The following is a 24,348-nucleotide window of genomic DNA, read 5'->3' as shown; positions in this document are numbered from 1 at the left end:
GCTCCAGAAGCACCAGAAAACCTTGAGGCAGTTTGTCATCCCAGAAATGTATCAGTTAGCTGGAAGCAACCTACTAACATTTCAAAGGGTCCTATACATGGCTATAATGTGACATGCCCTGGCAAAAGTAAGTATATGCCCCTTCAGTATTGAATAATTCTTTGTATGTTTTAATACTTACAGAACACCAAGCATGATACACTGTTAAATGATACTGGAACCTCTTCGAACTGTGCAGAATTTTTTTTTTTGGTACAGACATTTAAGTTTCTTTCCTTTGAGATTGTTCTAGTTGAACCATGTGGTTTTTCAGTTTACCATTTCAGAACACAACTCTGTCACCCTTCAGTTCTCATGCTTCTTGTATTAAGAACAAGTTATGACAAGATCATCAGTTGCCTGATCAGTTTGTAGCATGGCGCTCTGTCTCAGAAAATGCTGCTATAGCTGGTTAATATATTCTCTGAGAAGACAGCAAGCTGCCTTCTGAGTAACAATAATGTATGTAAAAGTCAGGGGTCCTAAGTATGGCAGTTAGCATATACGTGTTTAGATAAGTAAAGACAGGTGGTTGTCTCCTACTAAACGGTCACTCCTTTCAGATATGCTGTTTTAGGCCACCTTACATTTAGATGGATAAGTCTGTATCTGTTATGCTGGGACCATGTTTTCCAGGTGTGAGCTTTTCTTCAAAACAAGGACTGGAAAATGATGTTTTGAAAATGAAGAGTCTGATAGATGATTCCAGGAAATATATGTCAAGTTTAAGCTAGTCCTGGGCTAATTCATTCTTTCTGTTCACATACTGCATGTTTTGTAAACCTGGACTGCCACAGGAACTGTCATGTCATGTCACAGGCTGTCATGCTCCTGTGCTCCCCAGATACAAATAATCTCTCCCATTCTCCATGCCCCGAATTTGACCACTACCCAAAAGGGTGTCAGCCACATATACCAGTTTCTGTGGTTGGTCTGGCTTGGCCAGTGTAGGAGACCGAGGTGGTGTGCTGGGGTGCGGGGAGGTCACATCTGAAGCAGCCAGAAGGAAACATGGAAAGGCCATTGCTCCCCAGTTCCTCAAGCCACCAAAGCCCCAGCTGCAGTGTGGGTAATAGCTTTGCTCATATTGCTTCTTGTGCAATTCCTTTCTGTCCTGCTTGCCACTACCAAAAGCACATGACATCTCTGACGTCATACCAGAACAGATTTGCACAGTGTGCAGAGTGGCTTTTGACATGTGCCTACTCACCCCTTCCCAAGTTGAACACAGAATAAAGTATCAGCCTCTCTTTATCAATGCGCTTTATCTTAGTTTCTAATTGCACCCATTTAAATGACATACTCAGAGAGTAAAAAACAAAACAGAACAAAACCTCAACTTTCTACCTGTTTGAGTGGGGAATATATTTCTTCCTCTTCCTGAGCCTTCACTTAGCATTAGGAAGCAAGACAAACCAACCACGTACAAGGTAATTAAAATAGACGTACACATGACAGTGGTTTCAGGTAGCTCTGGTGAAATGTAAGAGTTCCTGTGCTCCTAACTTAATTTCATTAATTGATTTCATTTTTCATTTTTTCTTAAAGATCCAGAATTCATCAACACGACTAACGTTACTTGCTGTGGATTAGAACCTTATACCAACGGTTCTGTATATGTGACTCCATATACGAACAGCAGATATAGTAACAAAACATTTATGGGAAAAACTGGAACATATAACTTTAGGACTGAATCGGCAGGTTAGTCTCTTGTTTGCTAATTGTTACGAACAAGGCTGATACTAACACAGGGAATATGTACTTTTTTATTGTACTTCATTATATTTCATATATGTTCTTACTGTTAGCCAAGAAACTGATTAACATTAAAAGAATTTTATTGGCATTCATATCATTAGTGTTTCTTTTTTAATTACTTAATGTTAATCTATTTTTGATTATGCATTTAGTATTAGTGTTCTTCTTATATATACTAGATTTTTTTAAAAAAATTCTGCATTAATTTGAAATTCTTGATAAGATTTTAGAGAGCATTATGTCCCAATCTAAAGAAAAGATTCAAATTAAACAAAAAGAGAATGAAAAACACTCGTTTTTTCTTTGTGGCGTGAAACCTACAGACACATGCAGAAAGTACCTTCTGTTCTGTAGTTGTCTGTTTGCTCAAAGCAGACCTGCGTTACCCAGGCTACACCAATACTGATGTCTGTACTGGGTTTCGGTTAGTTTGGATATACACGTACACAGTCGGCTTCTAAAACTCCATATTAGGTCAAAGCCAAATGTGTGCCAACCCTTGTGCTGTCAGAAAGGTCTGTGCACCTTTTTGGGGCTATACTTTGAAAAGCTTACCCCCGTGGTCCTGATTCTTTTTTTGCCATACATGTTCAATGGATAGAACTACAAGAAAAGCTTAAAAAAAACCCCAGACCAACAGATTTTGCAGATGTTTTCCTGATGCAGACAAGGCATGATAGAGACGCAGTCCTTTCTATTTTGTTGGGTATTTTTTTCCCCTTTTAATCTTCAGATATAGAGCCTCGTACTGTTTTAATTCCTTCTTTGAGAAAAAAAAGAAAAACAACAAACCAAACAAAAACAAAACCACCCAAAAAACCATGTTTATCTAATTTATTCCAGTACTTTTTTAGCTCTAGTTTCACCACCTCCAGACTCAGCTAATACAGAGATACAGCTATAGGGAAACTATGATGGTTTATACCTGGTAAGATACTAAATGAATATTTCCTTTAATTTCACTGAATAAGCAAAAGATTTTTTTTTAATGAAAAATAATTTTTTTTGGTGCTAGTGATGTAATGATATAGTGGTGATTTTTTCTCTAATAGCAGGAATAATTAAATCTTTTGTTGCTTTTAGCACTCCTGAAAAGTATGTAGAAATGGATATATAAGAACATTAAATCTGACTGCTGTTTTTATTAAATGTATTTCTGTAGTGCTTTGGGAAATACAGGGGCTTCTGACAGACTGTTATTTTGAATTTGAATCCTATCCCTCTGTGGAATATACAGAGCTTTTGTATCCAGTGTTATAGACAATCTATGAAAACATTGGAATCTTCCTATTACTCTTGGTCATTGAGCTAACAAATTTTAGTTTATAGTTGGAAGAGTACAGGGATCAAAATTATCACCTGAAGCCCCGTGGAAAAAAAAAGCTGATAAATGAACTGATTGATAATGTAAACCATTTGATCTGAGACTTAACTGTAACAGAAACTGAAAAATGTCTGGGCTCAGATGCCCTAATTTGAGCATAATCATGATTTTTCTCTCTATGATAATGTAGTTTGAGCATATTATATTTTGGAGCCCCCACTTTCTGGGGCTCCACTCATATTTCAATAACTCAGGTGAAGATTACAGTCTACAATGTAAGTTTATGGGTCTGGAAAACAACCTCAATTCCCTTATTTTTTGAGAAAATAACAAGTTGCTTGCCTTCATGAATTAATGGTATTTATTAAACCTTCTCCAACTGTTACAACAGTTAATAACATGATCAAGCAGGTAGTGGAAGAGTTTTATGGCTTCTTGAACAAGAGAATATGTCAGTAGAGCACAACTCCTTGGAAGAAGAAAAACCCTACATTTTATAAAATATTTTTTCATCGTCAACAAACACATTGCCTCCAGAAATGTTCACTTTCTCCTTGGCACAGCTCTTTCAGTAGTATGCTGAATAGGAATCTAACAAATCTGCCCTGTGGATAAAAATGAGCAGATACGTCGTAACTGCACGCTCAGCCACGTAAAATATCCTGCCACTTCCCACATGGGATATTTGATCTGCTCATAAAGCTTCACACATCTCAGCTCTTCATATGAAGAAAAAAGCAACTGGCTTTTACTTCTTTTTTTTTTTTTTTTTTTTAATATGCTACCTTGCAAATTGAAGTGGTTTTGAAGAAAATTTCCATGGTGGTGTTCTACTGAAATGTGGCTAATGGACCTGCCGTACGCAGATTATTTACTTTCTGAAAGATTTTATAAGCTCTCAATGAAAGGTCCCTTGGGCTGTGCCTCCAGTCTGAAACCCATTTGCTACAACATACAAAATTAGAGTTAGAAAACACAGATTAGATTTAACAGATTCCTTATCATTAAAAAGTAAAAAGTTTTTGTGGTTTTAGGCCAGCTTTAAGATAATGTGACACTTTAAGCAAAAGGATACTATTCCAAATATTTAAATATACTAGTAACTACTGGTAGGAAATTTCATTTACAGAACTTTTGAAACATACACTCACACAGAAAACTGTTCTTGTCTGTTGTCCCACGTTCCTCAAATGAGAAAGGGATGTCAGACACGAGAGATAGTTGCCATCATATTATTTTCACAGCCTGACTGTCAATAGAACTCTGATCTTCCCAGCCTTTTCAGTTCCACTTCACATCTTTTCCAGTTCAGATAAGCCTATGGTTAACTCAAAATTGATTTTTTTTATCTTGTTAAATTGGGGCTGAAATTTTTAAGGAAGAAAATGTATTACATTATTAAGAGAGAAGATAACAAACAGACATGAACACATACAGCTGTTGAAATGTTTGATTTGAAATTATGAGAATAGACTCATCAGTAGCACTTCTTTTATGAACAGAACCATTGCCAGTGACTGAAGTTCATGCAACATTGATGGCTGATAATGCTGTCCAAATTAAGTGCAAAAGTCAAAAAGTGTATGGAGAAAAAGAAGTATTTGAATTGACTTGGGAAAATGATAGAGTGAACTCCAATAACACTCGTTGTGATTTTAAAAGAGAAAATCTCTTATACTTGACAAACTATACATTTACGGTAAGTAAGCTTATTAAATTAAATATATAAAATATTACTGTATTTTCATTTTTTAAGCATATTATACTTGATTTTAGGAAAAAAGGCAAATATGGTGGCAGAGGAGTTAATCTATGGATCTGTATGCCACAGATGTAAAGAAGTAGCTGTTATTTTGGAAATAAAATGCATATGTTACTAGCCTATCAATGAACCCCTTCTGCGCTATTCCACATAGGTTCTGACAGCATGAAAAATACAAGCTGAATAGATTGTTTGTACTTGGGACAAAGAGAAATTTGGTATTTCCATAAGTTTTAAAGTAGTTTCTTAAGTATAACTGATATTTTAGTGTTTAAAACACGTTTCATTTAATGACTGCGTGACTGTCATTTCAATCGGAGGATATATATGGGATTTAAGTCTTGAGATAATTGCTCAGAAATAAATTGTTCATAATTTTTCCACTGTGAAGATTTTTGATGCTTCAGGGACTAGTTAGTGTAAAGCCGTTGAGATCCTTTCGCATGTCCTTACATCAGCCTTTTACAAGCCAGTCCTTGTTTCTATACAAAATATATCATCCTCTGTTTACAAGCTTCACTTTCCTGAAGGCCTCCTGCTATTTTCTCTTCTTTCAGGCATTTCACCCTTTTGGCATTTGTTGCTTGCAAAGCCAATGGTCTTGTGTGATGCCCTTAATGTGGTCAGTAGGAATATTTTTTATATCCTCACAGCTCCTCTCAGTAAAGTTTAGGTAAGAAAGTAACCAGTAGGAATGATGGTGTTTTATTACTTTTAGGAATCAATTTCACTCATTTGCCATGATCTTTTCCTCTTTTCTCTGTGTCTTCCTGAGGAAATGCAGTATCAGAGAACTTGAGTAGTCTAGGTTTTGTTCCAATGCTTTGTCAGTATTTTTCCAATGGATTCTGCTCAGAAGGATTGTATTTGGAAAATAAAGACAAGGTCCTGTAAGGAGCAAAAGATGCTTGCATTGCCCCCATAGTACAAGACCCCTGCACTCTTGTAAGCTTTTTGTACACCACTTGCAGTGAGCAGTTTGTCTTACAGAAGAAATTGGCTTCTGCTTGGCTCTGAACCCTGGCTTCTGCTTCGAACTTATTTTGCCCAGTTCTTACTGGACAAACAGAGAAAGCCTTATGGCCTTAAGTAGTAATGAAAGGATTCTGAGTCAAGATATGGAAGGCTCAAGAAAAAAAATCAGATCACCTGTGGGAGTTGGCAAATGTCACGATTCCCTTCTATCTGCATACTGAACTGTTCAGGGAATAAAGAGGAGCCTACCCAGCATACTTTTTGTTTTAGTGATGTTTTGATCCCACTAGGTTTCTGGCTTTTGCTGTATGAAAAGCTTCTTGCTTGTTTTCTCTGCCACCTCTGCTACTCCTCTGGATATTGCCACCTACCATGGCTTTCTTCCCAGCTGCAGAATTCAGAAACCACCAACCCCCTGAACACATTGGCCTTTTAGAGCAGAGGGTGAGAGCTGGGGCACAGTCCTCTGAGTCTTCAGGAGAGGTTTCTCTTAAGGGATCGGGTAGACTCAGTAAGAACTCAGGGTGCAGTCAGCAATGGTACTGAAAGCCCTTCTCCCTCCCCTTTTGGATGATTAGAAGCAGGAGAATATTACTATTAAAATCACTAGTATTAAATCCTGTTAGTGTTCTCCACTGTTTAGTATTAAATCTTTAAGTTTAATTGTAGGATTTATTTTTTTCACAAGAAAAGTGCGAAATATTTGATGTACAAACGTCAAGCTGCCTATTAGATCTGATAAGAATTTCTATTAAGGAAACTTAAAAGATTGGATAAATGTAACATATATTATGAAATAGAAACACATCTAAACCAAGTTAGTATTTTAACACCAGTTAAAGTACCCAGAAGTTAATGTTGCAAGAAAGCAGCTTATTTAAAAGTTTATTTTGGCTTCTCTAACCTTTTATGAATAACTTTCCATACAGGAACTTGTATTAAAAATATCCAATTCAGTTGACTATTTGTATATTTACTGTTGAAGCAAATAAAATAATGATGTTTTATTACATATTGCATGTTTGAGAGATTTCAGATTAGAGAGATTTTATTTTGATTTGATAAGAGATAAATTTGATTTTTTCCTTGAGATATGTCTGATTTTGATTTTGTAAAATGTGTCTCCTATTTCACTAACTTTTTTTTTCCAGTCATCTACATATTTTTGGATCTAGATTTTGCTGTAACTTAGGTGGAAATGTGAGCTGCACTATAAATGGCTATACAAAGACTGACAGCATATCCTGCTGTCAATGAGGTTGATTAATTGAAAATATATGGATGTATTTCAAATATCCATTGGGCTTTGCTTTTTAAAAAATGTTATGCAGAAAATTTTACTTGTTATATCTTAACTTCTCTATTATTCTCACCCGCTGCATGCAGATCTTAGTGTTTAATGGACGCTATAGAGGGCAGCCAGTAAAGAAGAGTATAAGAACCAGATGTAAGTAAATATATACAGCATTTTTACTTTTAGACTTTAACATAGTATAGAGTAATAGTGTAAATTGAGAATTCTGTTACAATTGCTCCTAATTAAAAATCCAAACTGCCTGTTGTCATGGTTTAGCCCTAGTCAGCAACTAAGCACCATGCAGCCGCTCACTCACCCTCCCCCCTCTCAGGGGGATGGGGGAGAGAATCTGAAGAGCACAAGTAAGAAAACTCATGGGCTGAGATAAGAAGACTTTAATAATTGAAATAGAATATAATAATAATAACAATAATAATAATAAATTGAAAAGGAAAATAACAAGAAAGGGAGAGAGAGAGGAACAAAACCCAGGGAAAAACAAAAAAACCCCAAGTGATGCAACCGCTCACTACTCACCGACTGATGCCCAGCCAGTCCCCGAGCAGCAGTCGCTGCCCCCTGGCCAGCTCCTCCCAGTTTATATACTGAGCATGACGTGATATGGTATGGAATAGCCCTTTGGGCAGCTGGGGTCAGCTGTCCTGGCTGTGCCCCCTCCAGCTTCTTGTGCACCTGGCAGAGCAGGGGAAGCTGAAAAGTCCTTGACTGGTGTAAACTTTACTTAGCAACAACTAAAACATCAGTGTGTTATCAACATTATTTTCATACTAAATCCAAAACACAGCACTATACCAGCTACTAGGAAGAAAATTAACTCTATCCCAGCTGAAACCTGGACACCTGTTTTTATAGTTAATAGTTGATCTGCATTTGAAAAAATAACGTCCTCATTCAGCATTAACGTAACAGATCATGTTGACAAGTCATTGACCATAATTCAGAATTACTACACAGCTGTGGTTTCTTCAGGAAACATTTGAATGCAACTAGAAATTCATTTCTCTAACTTTAATTATTCACTTTAGGATTATTTTCCTGTGTTCAGATCCTGCGTTTCAGGAGCTGAACATCTGTGACTTTGCAGGGATTCCCAACTCCCAAATCAGGAGCAGCTGAGAGCTCCACTGCTCAGATGTACAGGTCACACAGAGCAGGAGACAACCATGGTAATGCTGAACCAGTGAGTGAGTTGTAGCATTTTGACAGGTGGACATGGAGAGTTTAAGTGAAAGTTTTCTTAATGAAGAAATAAAATTCCCCCCTTTTCTGTGAGCTTAAAAGTTTTTGGCACTTTGGAATAATAAACTTAAACTAAACACTTAAAAATAATTGTTTAGTTCTTTTCACAAAAAAATCAATGAGCCCTGGTTCTAGGAAGTATACAGATTTTTAAAAAAAGGAAAAAAAAGTAATTTTAAATGCCATTAATTATGTATTCAAGAAATAATAAATATATTATTTTTCTGTTGCTAGATAATTCTAAAGCCCTGATTATATTCTTGGCGTTCTTGATTGTTGTGACATCAATTGCTTTACTACTGGTTCTGTACAAAATCTATGATCTTCACAAAAAAAAGCTTAGGTAAGCTTCATGTTTGTCTCCCTCTCTTATATAAATGGAGGGGGGGGGAGGCTTTCTGTTCTTCCACAAGATTTCCCAATGGGTAATGCAAAAATGTTACAATTTTAATATTTCATTAATACTGGGAAAAGACATCCTTTTCCCTTTTAATCCTTTCAAAAGAAACACAATTTTTGGTAGTTTGTCTGGCAATGCAAATACAATGAAATAGATTTAAAATCTCTCTGCTATACCTTTTCTCAGGGCACAGAACAGATCTGCTAGTACAAAATGTTTTGTCACTAGTTTTGTGAAAAAATATTCACAAATATCTGGAAAACCTTTCCTTCATGATTTAAGTTAAAAGTAATGAAAATAATACATATTTTCTTGGAACTCTTTCAAATGCTTATTCACCCAAAACAATATCTCAGGGAGGCTTTGTTTATTATAGTCATCTCTCGGTGACTTGGCAGTTCTGTAGGACAGTGGATGGCGATAGAAGAATGGTCATTGCCTTCCCAGATGACTGTGCCAGAGCCCTGGAAAGCCAGGCTGACTGCTGCTATTGCTGCGAAGGGAGGTGGTGCAATGTGTGAGGGGGCATTTGCTGCTGGTAGAGATGGAGGTGTTAGGGCAATTTCTTCAGAAACCTCTCAGCCCTCTGGAAACAGCAGAACCTGGGGACTTGTCTCTTCTAACCCCTTCTCCCTCCACCCCCTGCTCTTCCCCTTAGGGGGACAGGGCGCTGCTCTTGCTCAGATGCGAACTCTTATGCTTAGGGAAGCAAAACTAATTTTTGCTTGTACAGCTCCAGAGAGTCTGGCTTGTTCTTGGCTACTTAGCATTTAAACTTAATTTCATTATATTTTATGTATGTGTTAGTTTTTTGTCACTTATGTAGCAAGAGAAACAAAGATGGTGTGAACAGTCACTCCAGTGAAGAAATTAAAGACATGTTTGCTGCAGGTGATACAGACAAAATTATGCAAGCGGTAAAGCTGTTTGATGTGGTTCCCTTGTTTCTCCGCCTCAATAGTGCTCAAAGTAGGAAGACAAGGATCCCAACCACCTCTGTGTAGGGTTCCAGTTGTAGCACTCTTGTTTCACAGAGACCTTGTAATGCGGTCTGCTGGTTATGGACGGTCTTGGTGTTCACATATGAAACTGCTTTTATTTAATTCATTATCATATATATGTCTTACTAGTCAAAGTTTTTACAGATGCATTTCCTTCTTACAGCAGTTCTTCTGAAGGCGTGAACCTTGTTGCAGGTGAGTATCTTTATATATTTAGCAAGTGGAAATAAAATTAGTCACATGTCTTGCTGCCCCCTTTGGATTGTTTACATTCTAGGTTGTATACATAGATTATAGATATCAACATGGTAACACCTCATTTAGAGGAAAAAAAAACAACTTCTGTAAATATATAGCAGAATATTTGTACTTAACTGAACAGAAAGTTTATCAGTGCTTGAAAAACTCTTATTTATTATTTAATTACAACCCCAATTTTGTTATCCCAGACAATGGTTGTGATATGTTTAACCCTTAGAGTAAGTCCAGAATGAAATACAGCTTCAACCAGAATTTCCCTTTCCTGTGCACCTTTTTCAAAGCAAGAATTTAAACATAAGCCAGTCATTTTTTACTGCAAAATTTTGAAGGCTGAAACCAAACATTTTGTGCAACTTTTTGCACAATATTTCAAAGCCTGTGAAGAAAGACAGAATCAGTCAATACCAGAAAGCTTCAAGAAAAAAATGATTTATGACATTCAAGCCCACAGAAATTAACTACATTAAATGGGAAGTAATACTGTGCTGATATTCAAATCCATTTGCTTAGACACACGGTTGTTAAAAAAAAATATCTTTTCAATATAAATGAAAAATGAATACATTTCTAGTTAGAGATGTTAAAACTTGTTCAATCATTTCTTTATTATTAAAGATGATATTACAGATTATTGCAACTGAGAGAATAAGTTGGAGAAAATTTGGAAAAGTAGGCAATACACGTTATTGCATTTGTAGGTTGTTTGCACAGTATTCCATTTTACCACTGACGATAAATGATCAGAACTGAGGTAGAGGGCAAGGCCATGTAACTGTTGTGGGTGTTGGGGCTGTTGCTGTGACCTGAATGTGACAACCACCACTTCGTACAAAAGCACTGTTAATGCAATGTCCCTGCATGTGGCCTCCTCCTGAGGTGTCTCCAGTCAGGCAGCAGAGCTGAACAAGTTCTGCTGTTCCCAGGGCCTGTTTGCTCACAGCTGGCTCAAGCAACACCATTTTTTTGGAAAAATAAACATGCTTAGTTAAAATAAAGAGGTTTGTCCTTTTGTTAATTTATCTGACAATTCAAGAATCACGTTTACTGAAATGTAATTTACATTTTCAAAGTCAGTAACGATAAATGTTCAATGTATTTACACAGTTAAAGATGATGACAGGCAACTTCTGAACATAGAGCCAATACCTTCGGAGCAATTGCTGGACATGTACAAGAGGAAGATTGCTGATGAAGGAAGACTTTTTTTGGATGAATTTCAGGTTTGTCATTGGCTCAAAATATATGACAGATTTGTAGCCAAGTGGTTGGAAGAATTCTGTTCAAGATCGTGTTTGAAGTATATGCACTGGTTATAAATAAATAAAAAACCAAGAAGCTAGAAAATTGAGTGAATCCTCATCTAAGGTCAAATAGGCTTCAGTTAATTTTGCTACCAAGCTCTCCTCATTATAAGATGATGGTACTTTTTTTTTTTCCTGAAGGTGTTTTTCAGCAAAAGTATAAAATACACAGTCTAAATACTTCTCATACTGAAGTACCTTTTAATGCGTATGTTTAATACTCTTTCTTACTGCATAGCCATGGGGATATAAATAATATATAGTTGTGGAGATATATATTATATATATTAAGGGAAAATAAATTTGTTTATTTTAGATATAAGAAATATATGAAGTAGTAGCATATGAAACAGAATGTTATCTTCCAGACTCAGTAGTACCAAATTTCTTCCGTATGCATTTGACTGTAAGTAGAAGCTATTTTAAATATATGCTTACCTAATAAAAGAAACATTGTATTTTACAGAGTATTCCTAGAGTTTTCACTAAATTTTCAATAAAGGAGGCCAAAAAAAGCCATAATCAGAACAAAAACCGTTACATTGATATCCTTCCATGTGAGTATTTGTTACAATTTTTGTGTGTTTTATGAATATTTGTTTTCTCAGTGTCTTGAGATAATATAATTATCTTGTTTTAAATGATTTAAACAGATGATCATAACCGTGTTGAGCTCTCAGAGATCCCAGGGGACCCAGGATCAGACTATATCAATGCAAGTTATATTGATGTGAGTGACTTCTACTTAAAAAAAGTCTTAGGCACTATTGAAGAAATTCTGTAGTCTGTACACTTCATGCATCAAACACCTTTGAGGATTTCCATTTGAATTCTTTCCATCTTTGTAATGTATTCAGTATTACTGGACTATTGCATATTGAATTTATTTTTAAAGTTGCAGATCTTTTAAATTGTTCATGCTTCCTTTCTAAAAGTTGATAACATTGTACTTTTTATAGGGCTTCAAAGAACCAAGAAAATACATTGCTGCACAAGGTAATTTTTAACCTTAAAAGAATATGCTTTCTTTATTCACCCATTTTTTTTAGAGAGTAGTAAAAAAGTATTAGCAAATTTAAAGAAAAATTGAAAATCTGACATTTTGAAATTTAACGTGAAAAAGTTGCCAGTGAGTTTTTGCTTAGGGAATTTTGTGAAGATGAATAAATTGTACTTCAAAGCCAGATTTCTCATGATGTATAATTTTACACCAAAAGTTTTCAGATTTCACAGCAATGCACTAAAGGTATATATGTGACTTTTAAAATGTTGTAGCCTAATGGCAGCAGTCATAATGAAATCAAGCATGTGGCTGTTATTTGCGTGATCTCTGGTTAGCTTTTCAGACTGCATGTCTAAGCATGTCAAGAAGTCAAGTGTTTTTTTTCATGTAGCTGCACTCTTTGAAAAACTCCTTTAAAATATCTCCTGCTAGGCCCCAAGGATGAAACCACGGATGATTTCTGGAGAATGATCTGGGAACAGAAGGCAACAATTATTGTCATGGTGACTCGCTGTGAGGAAGGAAAGAGGGTGAGAAATATCCATCCATCCATCCATCCCTCCATCCATCTTTCCATCCTTCTTTTGTCTGAAAACAGAAAGGGTTGCTGTGCTGTGGTGAATTACATTTTCTTCTTAGTTCTTTGTTTTCATTCTTTGCTGTTCTCTTGTTGTGGCAGAACCTATGTTGGAAAGCAGGCCAAAACAGTGTTGTCTTATGGAATTACCAGTCTTATCAGAAAATGTCACTTTAGTCACAGCTGTAAGTAGCAGAGGGTGAGCTTCCAAATTACAGCTAATAAATCCAGAAAAGGGCTCAAGGTAGAACTCTAGGTCCTCACGGACCTGTCATAAAAGGTATGGTTTGTATTTTTCTCCTGTCTATTATCTTCTGATATCCCAGCAATGCCCTCAGTAAATCCTAGACAGAATATTTTTTTAATCCATTGTCTTTGTCCTTCCTTTAACTGGAAGCTTGGGTGCTTCTGGCTTGCTTTTGTTCCTTATTCAAGGTACAGCAGGAAGAATGAGAACTGCTGTTTTAACTGCTTTTAAAGATGAAACGGTTGGCAGCATGCAGATTTACAGCATCCCCAAGTTGATGTTATAGGCAGGCAGGAGCAACGTCCCTCACTGGAGACAGAAAAAGAAGCCATAGAAGTAGCTGCAAACTTCTACAGCCTTCAGGCAACAGCAACAGTAGCTGTTCACTTTTTCAACTAGTGTACAGGATTTTTCCCCACTTTATGTTCCAAGTTAAATTCCATGGGCATAAACTTCAGGTCAGAGACCTGAATTGTTGGATATTTGCAATTATTTAGCACTGACATCCTAAGCAGTGACAGCCTTTTCAGGAGAGGGCAAGACCTGTGAGAAGTTGGAAAAACTATACTGAGTTGCCATCTGTTTTAAATGAGACTTTGTTCTAGCTCTCAGCTCTCTGCCACTTTGCTGTCATGCTGCTTACCTAACTTCATATCTTCATAGAACAAATGTGCCCAGTACTGGCCATCAATGGAGCATGGCTCTGCAACATATGGGGACATCATTGTGAAGATCAGTGAAAGTAAAACGTGTCCAGACTATGTCATTCAGAAACTACACATCACAAATGTAAGTTGATTCAAAAGTGTAAGACTGACTCAAATTGGAGTTGTCTATTTGGAGTCTATAGGTATTGTTGAGAGATCCTTTTAAGAGGGGAAGAGTCAGCTATCAATGGAAGATGTTCTGCTGTATTTCCCTAAGCAACATATAGTTTAAGAGAAAACTTCTTAGATGTAGGTGTCATTCCTTACAAGAAATATGAGTTAGACATATGTTTCCCAAGTTAAAAATGTATTTATGTGTTTTCCTTAGTACTCTGGAATCTACATTTAGGAGGAAACTGTTCATATGCTGTTAAGTATGGAAAACTTAATACACTGTGGTTTCCTTAGATACTTAGCTTGTTCTTTAAAACAGAAATTTTACTGGTTTATGTGTATCTCAGCATAACCTTCTGCAAGTAAAATCAGCGTGACTGATAGAGTACCATTATCTACCCTTGTGATAATTGTACAGTGGGACAATTACAAATTCTGGTAATCTCAAGTGCATTTATAAACATAAGTGTTTTAAAATTACCATTTGCCTACACGTAGAATCATTAAGGCTGGTTAATTGCTCTCTTTTATACATCTGAAATCACATTAGTTGCTCTGTGCATAACTGAGAAGAAAATTTGACACCTAAGGCTAAATGCTCCTCTCAGGCCCTTTGCAAAAATATTTCAGTGAGGATAAATGGAGCATAAGTCATAGCTCTAAAAGCATTAAGACTCAAAGAGTAAATCCGCTGACAGATCTTCAGCAAAATAGTCAAGCAACAGAGCCTACCCATCTTGATCCATGATTACAGCTGGAAATTCCTATTCTGCTGTCTCATGTTGCACTGAAATTTACTCAGGAAGTGGTCTGATTAAAAGACAGTTGTAACTTAGTGTGAAGACAGTGAGAATATCAGAATGTTAAGAATTAACTATTAACAAAGACATTGCTCTGTGACTAGAACAATCCGACATTAGAAATTAGAGATTGCTGCAGGTTGAGGACTGATATTTTTAGAGCTGTTTGCTCTCTGTTTGGCTGACATCATATTAATATAGATAAAACTGAAATTGGTTGTGGAATTTAAGAGTGGTCCCTGGTGAGAAAGTGGAGACTTCTGCAGTTCTGGTGGAATAGTGATGTATAATTACTGAAACAATGGCAAATAACGGTATGAATAACTGTGCCCCAACTGGATAATTCAACTTGGAGTAAGAATTTGGGAGTTAATTACTGGGGAAATGCCCTTATAGCCACACTAAATCTTGGCCAGTGAAAGGATGCCATTGAGCTGTCTTTCTCATTTTCTTTTATAATCATGGTTATCAAAATGTATGTCCTCTCTTTTAATCTAGCAGCAACATATGAAAGTAGGACTCAAGACTTAGAATCACAGAATCATATAATCATTGAGGTTGGAAAAGACCTCTAAGATCATCTAGTCCAACCGTCAACCCAACACCTCCATGCCTACTAAACCATGTCCTGAAGTGCCATGTCTACCCATTTTTTGAACTCCTCCAGGGATGGTGACTCCACCACGTCTCTGGCAGCCTGTTCCAATGCCTGACCACCCTTTCAGTAAAGAAATTTTTCCTAATATCCAATCTAAACCTCTCCAATGGCAACTTGAGGCCATTTCCTCTCGTCCTATCGCTAGTTACTTGGGAGAAGAGACTGACACCCACCTCACTACAACCTCCTTTCACGTAGTTGTAGAGAGCGATAAGGTCTCCCCTCAGGCCTTGACATGCTTTAAGCTTTAATCAACTGACTTAAGAGAGTCAGTCTCATTGAAAATCATAGGTTTTCTTGTGTCTACTTCTAAATAGTGGAAGTCTGAGTTACAGTTTACATTTCTTGGGTTTGTTTGTGTTTGTTTTTTTTTTTTTAAATCTGTTGTACACTCAGCAGGCTACTCCTAGGAGACATAAGAGAATTACCAACCTCTATCCCTTGAACTAAGCAGAGCTATATACTGGCCAGGTTGTTTACAAATAGAGTGGGAAGACATATTATACTCTAGATCATAGGCTAACTGAGAAAAAAAGTATTTTTAGCAACACTTCGAACCTCCTGCTTGTCCTCTGTTGGAATCATTGTGTATTCCTGATTCATGGATGTTTTTAAATTAAAATTGAATATGAAAAATGTCATAACCAAGAGAATATTGTGATTACAACATTACAGCACACTGTTTGAAATTTCTGTTTCAACATTTGATGACTGTTGCCCTTATTTTTCTTCTTCTTTGTATATCTGCACTTGATTTTGGCTTTGTGTGTGTGTGTGTGTGTGTATATATATATATATATATAAATTTAAAAACCCCCACACTTCACTTTGTCTAGGGAAGAGAAAGGACAGCTGGAAGAGATGTCACTCATATTCAGTTCACAAGCTGGCCAGACCATGGAGTCCCTGAGGATCCGCATCTCCTTCTCAAACTCAGACGCAGAGTTAATGCTCTCAGCAACTTTTTTAGTGGCCCAATAGTCGTTCATTGCAGGTAAATATACATTATTTTTTAAAAATTATATTAATGTTAAATGAACGTGAAGTGAAGCCATTCAGAAAAGGTATTTGGCAAAGGTATTTGGCTGATCCCAAATTTTGTGACTTGATTACTTGAGAGTGAGGCAGCCAAAGACGCATAAAAAGGCCTGTTTTCTGAAGGATATTCAGGTTGATAAAGCCTGAGGACACATAGACTTTTGGAAAGCAGCCAGATAAATGTCGGGCTACTCTGGCTATAAGCACCATGTTTGGCAATACTGGCCTTACTTTCATTAAAAGATATTTAAAATACAAACTCATCATTGTTTGTGTTGCCAATTAATTTACAGCAAGAACTGTTTTCAGTTGCTTCATATCCCGTTGTTACACATTTTCACTGTTACGCTTTCGCTGACTGCTCCCCTCTCAGAGTGGGACTGGGAGATGCCATTCCCTCTCGATAACCAGATCCCTTTGTGCTTTGCAGTGCCGGTGTTGGGCGCACTGGGACATATATAGGAATTGATGCCATGCTGGAGGGGCTGGATGCAGAAGGCAGAGTCGATGTTTATGGCTATGTTGTGAAGCTGCGTCGGCAACGGTGTCTCATGGTTCAAGTAGAGGTATCTCGCTAAAACTGCTGTCACTTAGAACTCTCCTTTGCTAGGGCTTCATCAGTATTTCTCAGAAGTGCGCTGCTCAGTCTTGGGTACTGCTACAGTTCAGCTGAAGTTGTTCATAGAAAATATAGCTCTGAAAAATATTGAGAGAGAGAAAAACTTCCAAAACAGTTTTTCAGTTTTAGAAACTTCAACTTTTTAAGTTTAGGCTTTAAAAAAAGAAGCCAAGAATAACATTTAGATTTGATAATCCAGCTTTTGGCATACAATTCACAAATGCAAAATTGAGCTTGCATAGTCAAACTTAATTTTCAAATTCTAAAACCTGTCTGTCTAGGTGGGATTTTCAGTTGAGTTGAGAGTACAACAAAAGTTACGGACTGATGCAATGCATGTTTTTAACTTATCTAAGTGTTTTGCAGATCTTTCAAATCTCAGTTGCATATTTCTTAAATGACATTACATTTGTTCACAGAACACTTGCCATCCAACACACTAAATGTGCTCCAAAATGTCTAATTTAGAAGCCACTCTGATTTTTAATACTTGTAGTATTTAATGCTATTTAATGTTAATGCTTAATATTATTAACATGAATAACATCATGGGAGTAATTGTTTCTCATAATGGTTTTAAAAAGTGATTTTTTATTTTTTAATCTTTAATAACTTATTTTTTAAACCCTTCAAATGGGAAACACCAGTCACAGTACATCCTTATCCATCAAGCGCTAGTGGAATACAATCAGTACGGAGAAACAGAGGTCAGTCTCTCAGAACTGCATTCCTATCTTAACAATCTGAAAAGAAAAGATCCTCCAAGTGATCCTTCTCTGCTGGAGGCAGAGTTTCAGGTAAATAAGCATTGCATTCTAGTGCCCTTACCTCCCACTTACATTAGAAAGTGCCTTGCACAATAGTCATGAGATAGAGATACCATACATAATAGATCACTTCTGTGCTATTTTATTTCTCTGGCACAGAAACAGTTTCTTTACCTTCATGAAAAAAGCTGTAAATTAATGAAATTTTATTCCTGCTTTTCATGTTAATATTTTTAACAAAAATGGGGAGCATAGAACAATTACTTGTGTCTATGTGCACAATTTCCTGTGCCATTGTACATGGTATAGCGGGCATTTTTAAACTATAGTGCAGATGTGACCAAAGTTTAAAGAATTCAAGTAAGAAGTGAGGCACTGGGAGATGAAGACTGGGTTTGGGTGTCCAGAGGGGACAATGATCCCAGGAACCATTTTAATCAAGCATAATACTAAACATCATCTTTCTTTAGAGATTACCTTCCTATAAGGGGTGGCGGACACAGAACACTGGGAATCGTGAGGAAAATAAAAGCAAAAATAGGAATGCCAACATAATTCCATGTAAGTATTTTCCATGAACCTTCTCTTATTTTATCTGTTATCTTCTGTAAGAAAGCCTACTAAATTTTGAAAAAAGTGTAAATTACCTTGCTGAGATGTATTTGATTGATTAATTTTCTCAACACTGTAAAATTAGAAACTTCTCATAATGTTTTTAAAAAAAGATGAGTTTTTAAAAATGTGAATTCTTGGGAGTGTTTAAGTTTATTTCAAATAAAGTGGCCTTTGTTCTGCAGTCTGTTGTGAAAGGACTGGCCTTTTTCTGTCTGTTTCCCCCCCTGCACGTGCAGGGCCAGCCCGCCTCTAATGCTATACCTGAGCAGCAGTGTGGTGTGACGGTGACACTTTGTCTCATGCAGATGACTTTAACCGAGTGCTGATCAGGCACGAAGACGAATGCAGTAAGGAGGGTGAACATGATTCAGATGATTCCTCAGATGAGGACAGCGACTGTGAGGAATCAAGCAAATACATCAATGCTTCCTTCATAACTGTATGTATTTAAAGGATCCACTATAAGTATTTCACAAGCTTTCAGCTAAAACTATATTCTAGTTTGAACTCTTATTCTCTTAGTGGCTTCACAAATAGAATAAGATTTACCTGAATAAGGGAGAAAGATATGACAGTTGATTGGCAAATCCATTTATAGTTTTAATCATCAAAATCTTCTACATTTTTCTGCAGTAATAAGATGAATCTTTTTCCCTTACATGGTCTTAGATTGTGCAATCTCAAATAGTGAGACTAAACATAGAAACACTTTTTTTTTGCGTGTATGTGTTTTGGTTAAAACCACTAGCTTTGAGACTGGCCTCATGATAATATGTATTTCTATTAGTGGGCATCTGCCTATGTACAAGTTGATCCATATTAATATTTCCCTATTAGTGAAATGTGAGTATAGTTATTCACATATACAAAACCCTACAAGTGAAAATTGGGGCCATCAATTTTTTGGTATCATATATACCTCCAAAAGAAGGAGAGCAGTTATTGGTCACTAATGAAGTAACTGATTTTAATGGAATTACTACCTAAATTCGATTTATCCAAATCCTTTAAAATGCTGCACAACTAGAATATCTATTCAGAGTAAATGTGTTTTTACTTTTGGGTAGCTCACCAGCGTGAACTGACTGGTGCACCAACTTTGTGTGGTATAAACTCAATTTCTTAGTGGTCAAATTAAACAGCTGTGCAGAATTAAATATTTTAGCCCTTAAAATATGCTTAGCAGAAAATGGCAGGGTGAGGTCTCACCCACTGCAGCATGAGTATACCTTGTTGTCTATCTGGAAGTGATACTGTTGTTCGGAGGATTGAATTTAATGTCATTTGGCTCGTAGAATTCCTGTAAGACCATTGCCTATTGCAGTAGGCATATTTTCCCTATAAACAAAAGGGTTCATTAGTTTATTTCACTGGGTATTCTTTAAATGACAATGAGTTCTGTTGCTTGACAATCACATTTCAAATGAATTTAAGAAAAAAATATTACATATTTCTTTTATAGGGTTACTGGGGTCCAAAAGCCATGATTGCAACACAGGGACCACTGCAGGAAACTATCTCTGACTTCTGGCAAATGGTCTTCCAAAGAAAAGTCAAAGTCATTGTTATGCTGACAGAGCTGAAAGAAGGAGATCAGGTGAGGGCATAATCTTCACACTGACATATTAAGGGTCCTCTGTATGCAAAGAAAACACTGCACTGCACTCTCTCATTCCCTTCCTCCAGTTAAGCGTGTTTCATAGGATGAGGAATTTGGATTTCCAATATAATTTATTCTATTATTTATCTTCTTAATTTACTTTCTAATGAATTTTTGAGGGAAGAGTATATGATGCTATATTTTAAAATACAATGACACTCCTACTACTTTAACGTCAATACATTCTGTAAGTGCATATGGAACATAAAATAAAAGGAGGTTTGAATGGTAAGCACTGACTTGTACTTTATCCATTTTAGGAATTCTGTGCACAGTACTGGGGAGAAGGAAAACAAACGTATGATGGCATAGAGGTTCAAATGACAGATGTCAACTGTTGTCCTAGCTATACCATACGTGCATTTGATGTTACGCATCTGAAGGTAAAAGTTTCTTTGCAAGTTCCAAAAGGAAGTTTTAAATTTGTTTCCCTGTTATAAACTTAGCCTAAAGAAAGAGAAGGGACAGTTCCCACTGCACTTACCTCCTGCTCTAAAAAATGGAAATATTTTTCTCTTCCAGACCAGCAGCCAATCATGATAAATACTATAAATTAGCACAAATTTCCCATTTAGTGAATTGCTTAGATGGTGGTAGTGGAGTCTCAGGAGGTCAGCTGTCTTTTGTACTTTGAGCAAAGCTGGGATGTCTACCTACCTCACATTCATGAGGTAGAAGTCACATCATCATGCACTTCCTCAGGAATATAATTTTTCTTTTGTAAATCAGCTGAAATAGATGTACTATGTGAGTCTTTATTTTAACCTGAACATTGCCTACATCTCCATTGCTGTTTTTCAGACGAAAGAAACACAGAAGGTGTATCAGTATCAGTATCACAAGTGGAGTGGCTTGGATGTTCCAGAAAACCCCAAAGATTTAGTCAGCATGATTCTCAACCTTAAACAAAAAGTCCCAGACAGACCAGTCGCTGAGGACCACAGGAGTACCCGCAGTGTCCCACTCGTCGTCCACTGCCGGTGGGTCTGAATTCAGTATATACCTTAACCTAGCTCTAAGTTCTGGATATACATAGCAACCACAATTTTGGGATGCCTACCTTTTCCCACAAGCATTTCCATGTGTCTGGAGACTCAGCTCTCCCTAGAAGATTCCTTGAATTGCTCAAGCTTGACCTTTTTATTGTAGTGCTGAAAAGTGAGCACACTTTAGCAAGCATGGGTGTGGAGTTAGGTGGTCAGAACTAGCTGCTCTTGCCTGGTACACATATTTTGAGAAGAAATGCTAGGTCAGAGTGCTCTTGTAGCATACTACTAATGAGGATCCAGCAGAGCTTTTAGGTTCATCTCTCGCTCCAGTACCTAAGCCCACTTTTTTAGGACCATTTCCAGGAATAGCCTTGCTATACCATCTAAAACAGAGGATAATCCTGCTAACAATTATTGAGACCATAAGTCTGAAGCTTCTAATTTCTCTCTTACCCCTTAAGTGGCCTCATGAGATCCAGGTAGCCTCTAGATAAACTATGTCTTTTGTGTGTCCTACAGACGTTCTTAATTGTAACAATTTCAGTCCAGTAAAAAGTGTTGTGGAAATGCAATTCATTATGTAGACTTTGAAATAAATCTCACATTTAGTCAGAGGACTTGCTGATTTTACATTTTAAATTTACATGTACATTTTACATCATCTTCTAGTGATGGATCACAGCAGACTGGTGTATTTTGTGCTTTAATGACCCTCTTGGAAAGTGCAGAAACAGAAGAAGTAATAGATGTTTTCCAAGTAGTAAAAGCTCTTCGTCGCACCAGGCTGGGAGTGGTCCCCACCTTTGTAAGTAAATCTTATGAATTACCAGAAAAAATTATGAGATTACTTATCATGGTCACTAATATCCTCGTAACCTTACACATCATTTCTGCATAGGGAACAGTAATTCTAATCAGGACAATCACAGCCACCCACCACTACTTCGGAATTGGCCGTTACTGATAAGAATGAAGGAGTCTGTGAGATGTCCAGAGCTGCAATTCTATAACGCCTTTGTGGAAGGGTGCATATTATAAAATTACAAATTGCATAAATTGATTTTTCTGCAGTTGCTTCAGGGATATACATGCATAATGTCCCTTAACTTCTGCAGAGTTAGGAGGCTAAGTCCATTTCACAGGCTAGCAGTCATTGACTTGTTTTGTTTAAATCACTCCAGAGGAATTGTGTCTTTGTGGCGTACACTGTGCGTCTACTTATAAACCAGACCTAGGTGTCATCGATATGGGGCAGGTTATTAGATGACTTTCCTAGACTCCTTACGATACGTGTTGTTTACAACTTAGGTACTGTAAAAACCCATATTTTTGGGACTTTGTGAACCAAGAGGGTACTGAGTGACTCAACTTGGAACGTCTGACGCAGGCAGTTACAGAGACGTTACATATACACGAAATCAGGATAAACCATAGAAGCAACACTCTGAACACCAAAAACTATGCAAGCTGCTTCATATGCAGTCTTGCATGTTCAACTACATGTTACATTTCTAAAATTTAAGAAAACAGAGAAAGAATGGGTTTATTCTTGGGCTCTGAGCATTCCATTCATACTAACTTCTTCTCTTTATATTTAAGGAACATTACCAATTTCTGTATGACACCATTGCCAGTACCTACCCTGCACAGAATGGACAAATAAAGAAGAACAGCCAGCAAGAAGATAAAGTTGAATTTTGCAGTGAAGTAGAAAAAACAGATCAGGAAACTGATTTGATCACTATTGATCTTACCCCATCAACCCCGGGGGAAAATGAGCTTTCTGAAGTATGTGATGATTCTAAGGCTGCAGATAGCACTAAGGGAACAGAAAGCTCCACAAATGGTCCCACAACTCCAGTTCTAACTTAGAGGCTATACTAAAAAAAGTGCTTTTTCATGTGCAAAAAATAAGAAGTGTAATATTTCTTCCCCTTCCCACCTTTTTTTTGGAAAATGTTCACTGTTATATCAGTTTTTCAAAGGTACAAATTTAAAGAAATACTTGAAACTTTTAGACAGTGACAAAGAACTGTGAAAGTTTAATTTTTGTGCAGATTTGAATTTAATACTTCTTCAGAAACTTTTTCACTATTTTTATACTTCTTCTTTTAAACATATGTACAGTGTAATACTATGCTGAGCCAGGGGGAAGGAAATTTTTTGACTTCTGTAACAAGGAGTGAAGCAACTTGGAACAACGAGATTAGTATGTTGCAAAACCAGGTCTGTCTTGAAAACTATTAGCAAGTAAATTAACCTAATTGGTAAGCATATATTTCTAGCATTTCAGGAGTGCTGACCAAGCACTGCTTTAAAAATACTCTGTGGAACTTGTGGGGCTTTGCCAAACAGTTTTAAGAGCTTATCATTTACATCATGTGGCAATTCCAAGGAATTCAGACTTGCGGAGAATCCGTAAGTACTCCCATAAGAATGTGGAATAGAAATTTTTGCATTTTTCTAACTTGCCTCAAGGTGGCCTTGTTGCTCCACATATATTAATCTGAGATTTCAATGTTAGACTCAAGAGTTTGGAGATTGGCATTTGAATGATTGTAACGATTCTGATAGAAAACACATTCTGTGTACTCTTAGATCTTAAAATACTGCGTGCTTGCACATCTACTTCTTATGCTTACTGTTATTTAAAGGGACTGCTTCCATGAATGCATCTGACCTGTTTTCAGAACTGGAAAATACGTAGATGCTTTTCCTCCAAACCTTGTAGATTTTAATTGGTACAGGATTTTTTTTTTTCATTATGAGGTTTTGTATGTTACACTTGTGATATTTTTACTATTTCATACCGGATTTTAGCCTACTGTTTTTAGAACAAATAAAAAAGATAAATAATAGTTGACAAGGTGGAAATTATTTTGTTCTATGGGACTCTGCAAACTGATCATTGTCTTCTAAATGCACAAAATCTTGTGCTATGCCATACATGGATAAAATTTACAAATTTCAGGAGGAAAACACACCATTTAATTCTTACATAACTGTGTGTGAACCCAGGTAAGTGTCATGATTCTCTCATTACAGAGGAAGGAAACTTCATTTTTCTTTTGCTTGAAGTCATTAAAGGAACAGCCACTCAACAGATTCAGTGCTCCTAGTTTATCACTGCATATTCCTAATCTCTCTTTACAAAACATAATTGAAAATACTTA

General features: G+C 36.7%; 1 protein-coding gene across 11 annotated transcripts in view; it reads left to right on the top strand.

Annotated features, from left to right (window-relative positions):
• Positions 1-24,010, top strand: part of PTPRC (protein tyrosine phosphatase receptor type C) — a 69,909-nt gene extending 45,899 nt beyond the window's left edge. For 10 of the 11 annotated variants that reach the window (XM_072868541.1, XM_072868540.1, XM_072868539.1 and 7 more), the window contains 22 exons: positions 2-127; positions 1,588-1,743; positions 4,627-4,823; positions 7,248-7,308; positions 8,653-8,761; positions 9,983-10,014; positions 11,185-11,300; positions 11,848-11,938; positions 12,035-12,111; positions 12,341-12,377; positions 12,817-12,914; positions 13,872-13,997; positions 16,324-16,481; positions 16,956-17,091; positions 17,792-17,941; positions 18,382-18,472; positions 18,832-18,965; positions 19,989-20,123; positions 20,447-20,569; positions 20,988-21,166; positions 21,845-21,980; positions 22,775-24,010. In XM_072868541.1, coding sequence (XP_072724642.1) covers positions 2-127; positions 1,588-1,743; positions 4,627-4,823; positions 7,248-7,308; positions 8,653-8,761; positions 9,983-10,014; positions 11,185-11,300; positions 11,848-11,938; positions 12,035-12,111; positions 12,341-12,377; positions 12,817-12,914; positions 13,872-13,997; positions 16,324-16,481; positions 16,956-17,091; positions 17,792-17,941; positions 18,382-18,472; positions 18,832-18,965; positions 19,989-20,123; positions 20,447-20,569; positions 20,988-21,166; positions 21,845-21,980; positions 22,775-23,047 — 2,741 coding nt within the window. In that variant the 3' untranslated portion in view covers positions 23,048-24,010. The remainder of the gene's footprint in view (position 1; positions 128-1,587; positions 1,744-4,626; positions 4,824-7,247; positions 7,309-8,652; positions 8,762-9,982; positions 10,015-11,184; positions 11,301-11,847; positions 11,939-12,034; positions 12,112-12,340; positions 12,378-12,816; positions 12,915-13,871; positions 13,998-16,323; positions 16,482-16,955; positions 17,092-17,791; positions 17,942-18,381; positions 18,473-18,831; positions 18,966-19,988; positions 20,124-20,446; positions 20,570-20,987; positions 21,167-21,844; positions 21,981-22,774) is intronic. The other variant, XM_072868533.1, reaches the window with a different exon arrangement.
• Positions 24,011-24,348: the final 338 nt, after the last annotated feature.

Source organism: Ciconia boyciana, chromosome 7, assembly GCF_034638445.1.
Source record: "Ciconia boyciana chromosome 7, ASM3463844v1, whole genome shotgun sequence".
Taxonomy (NCBI): domain Eukaryota; kingdom Metazoa; phylum Chordata; class Aves; order Ciconiiformes; family Ciconiidae; genus Ciconia; species Ciconia boyciana.
Note: the sequence above shows the minus strand (reverse complement) of the source record. Positions and strands in the feature narration are given on the sequence as shown.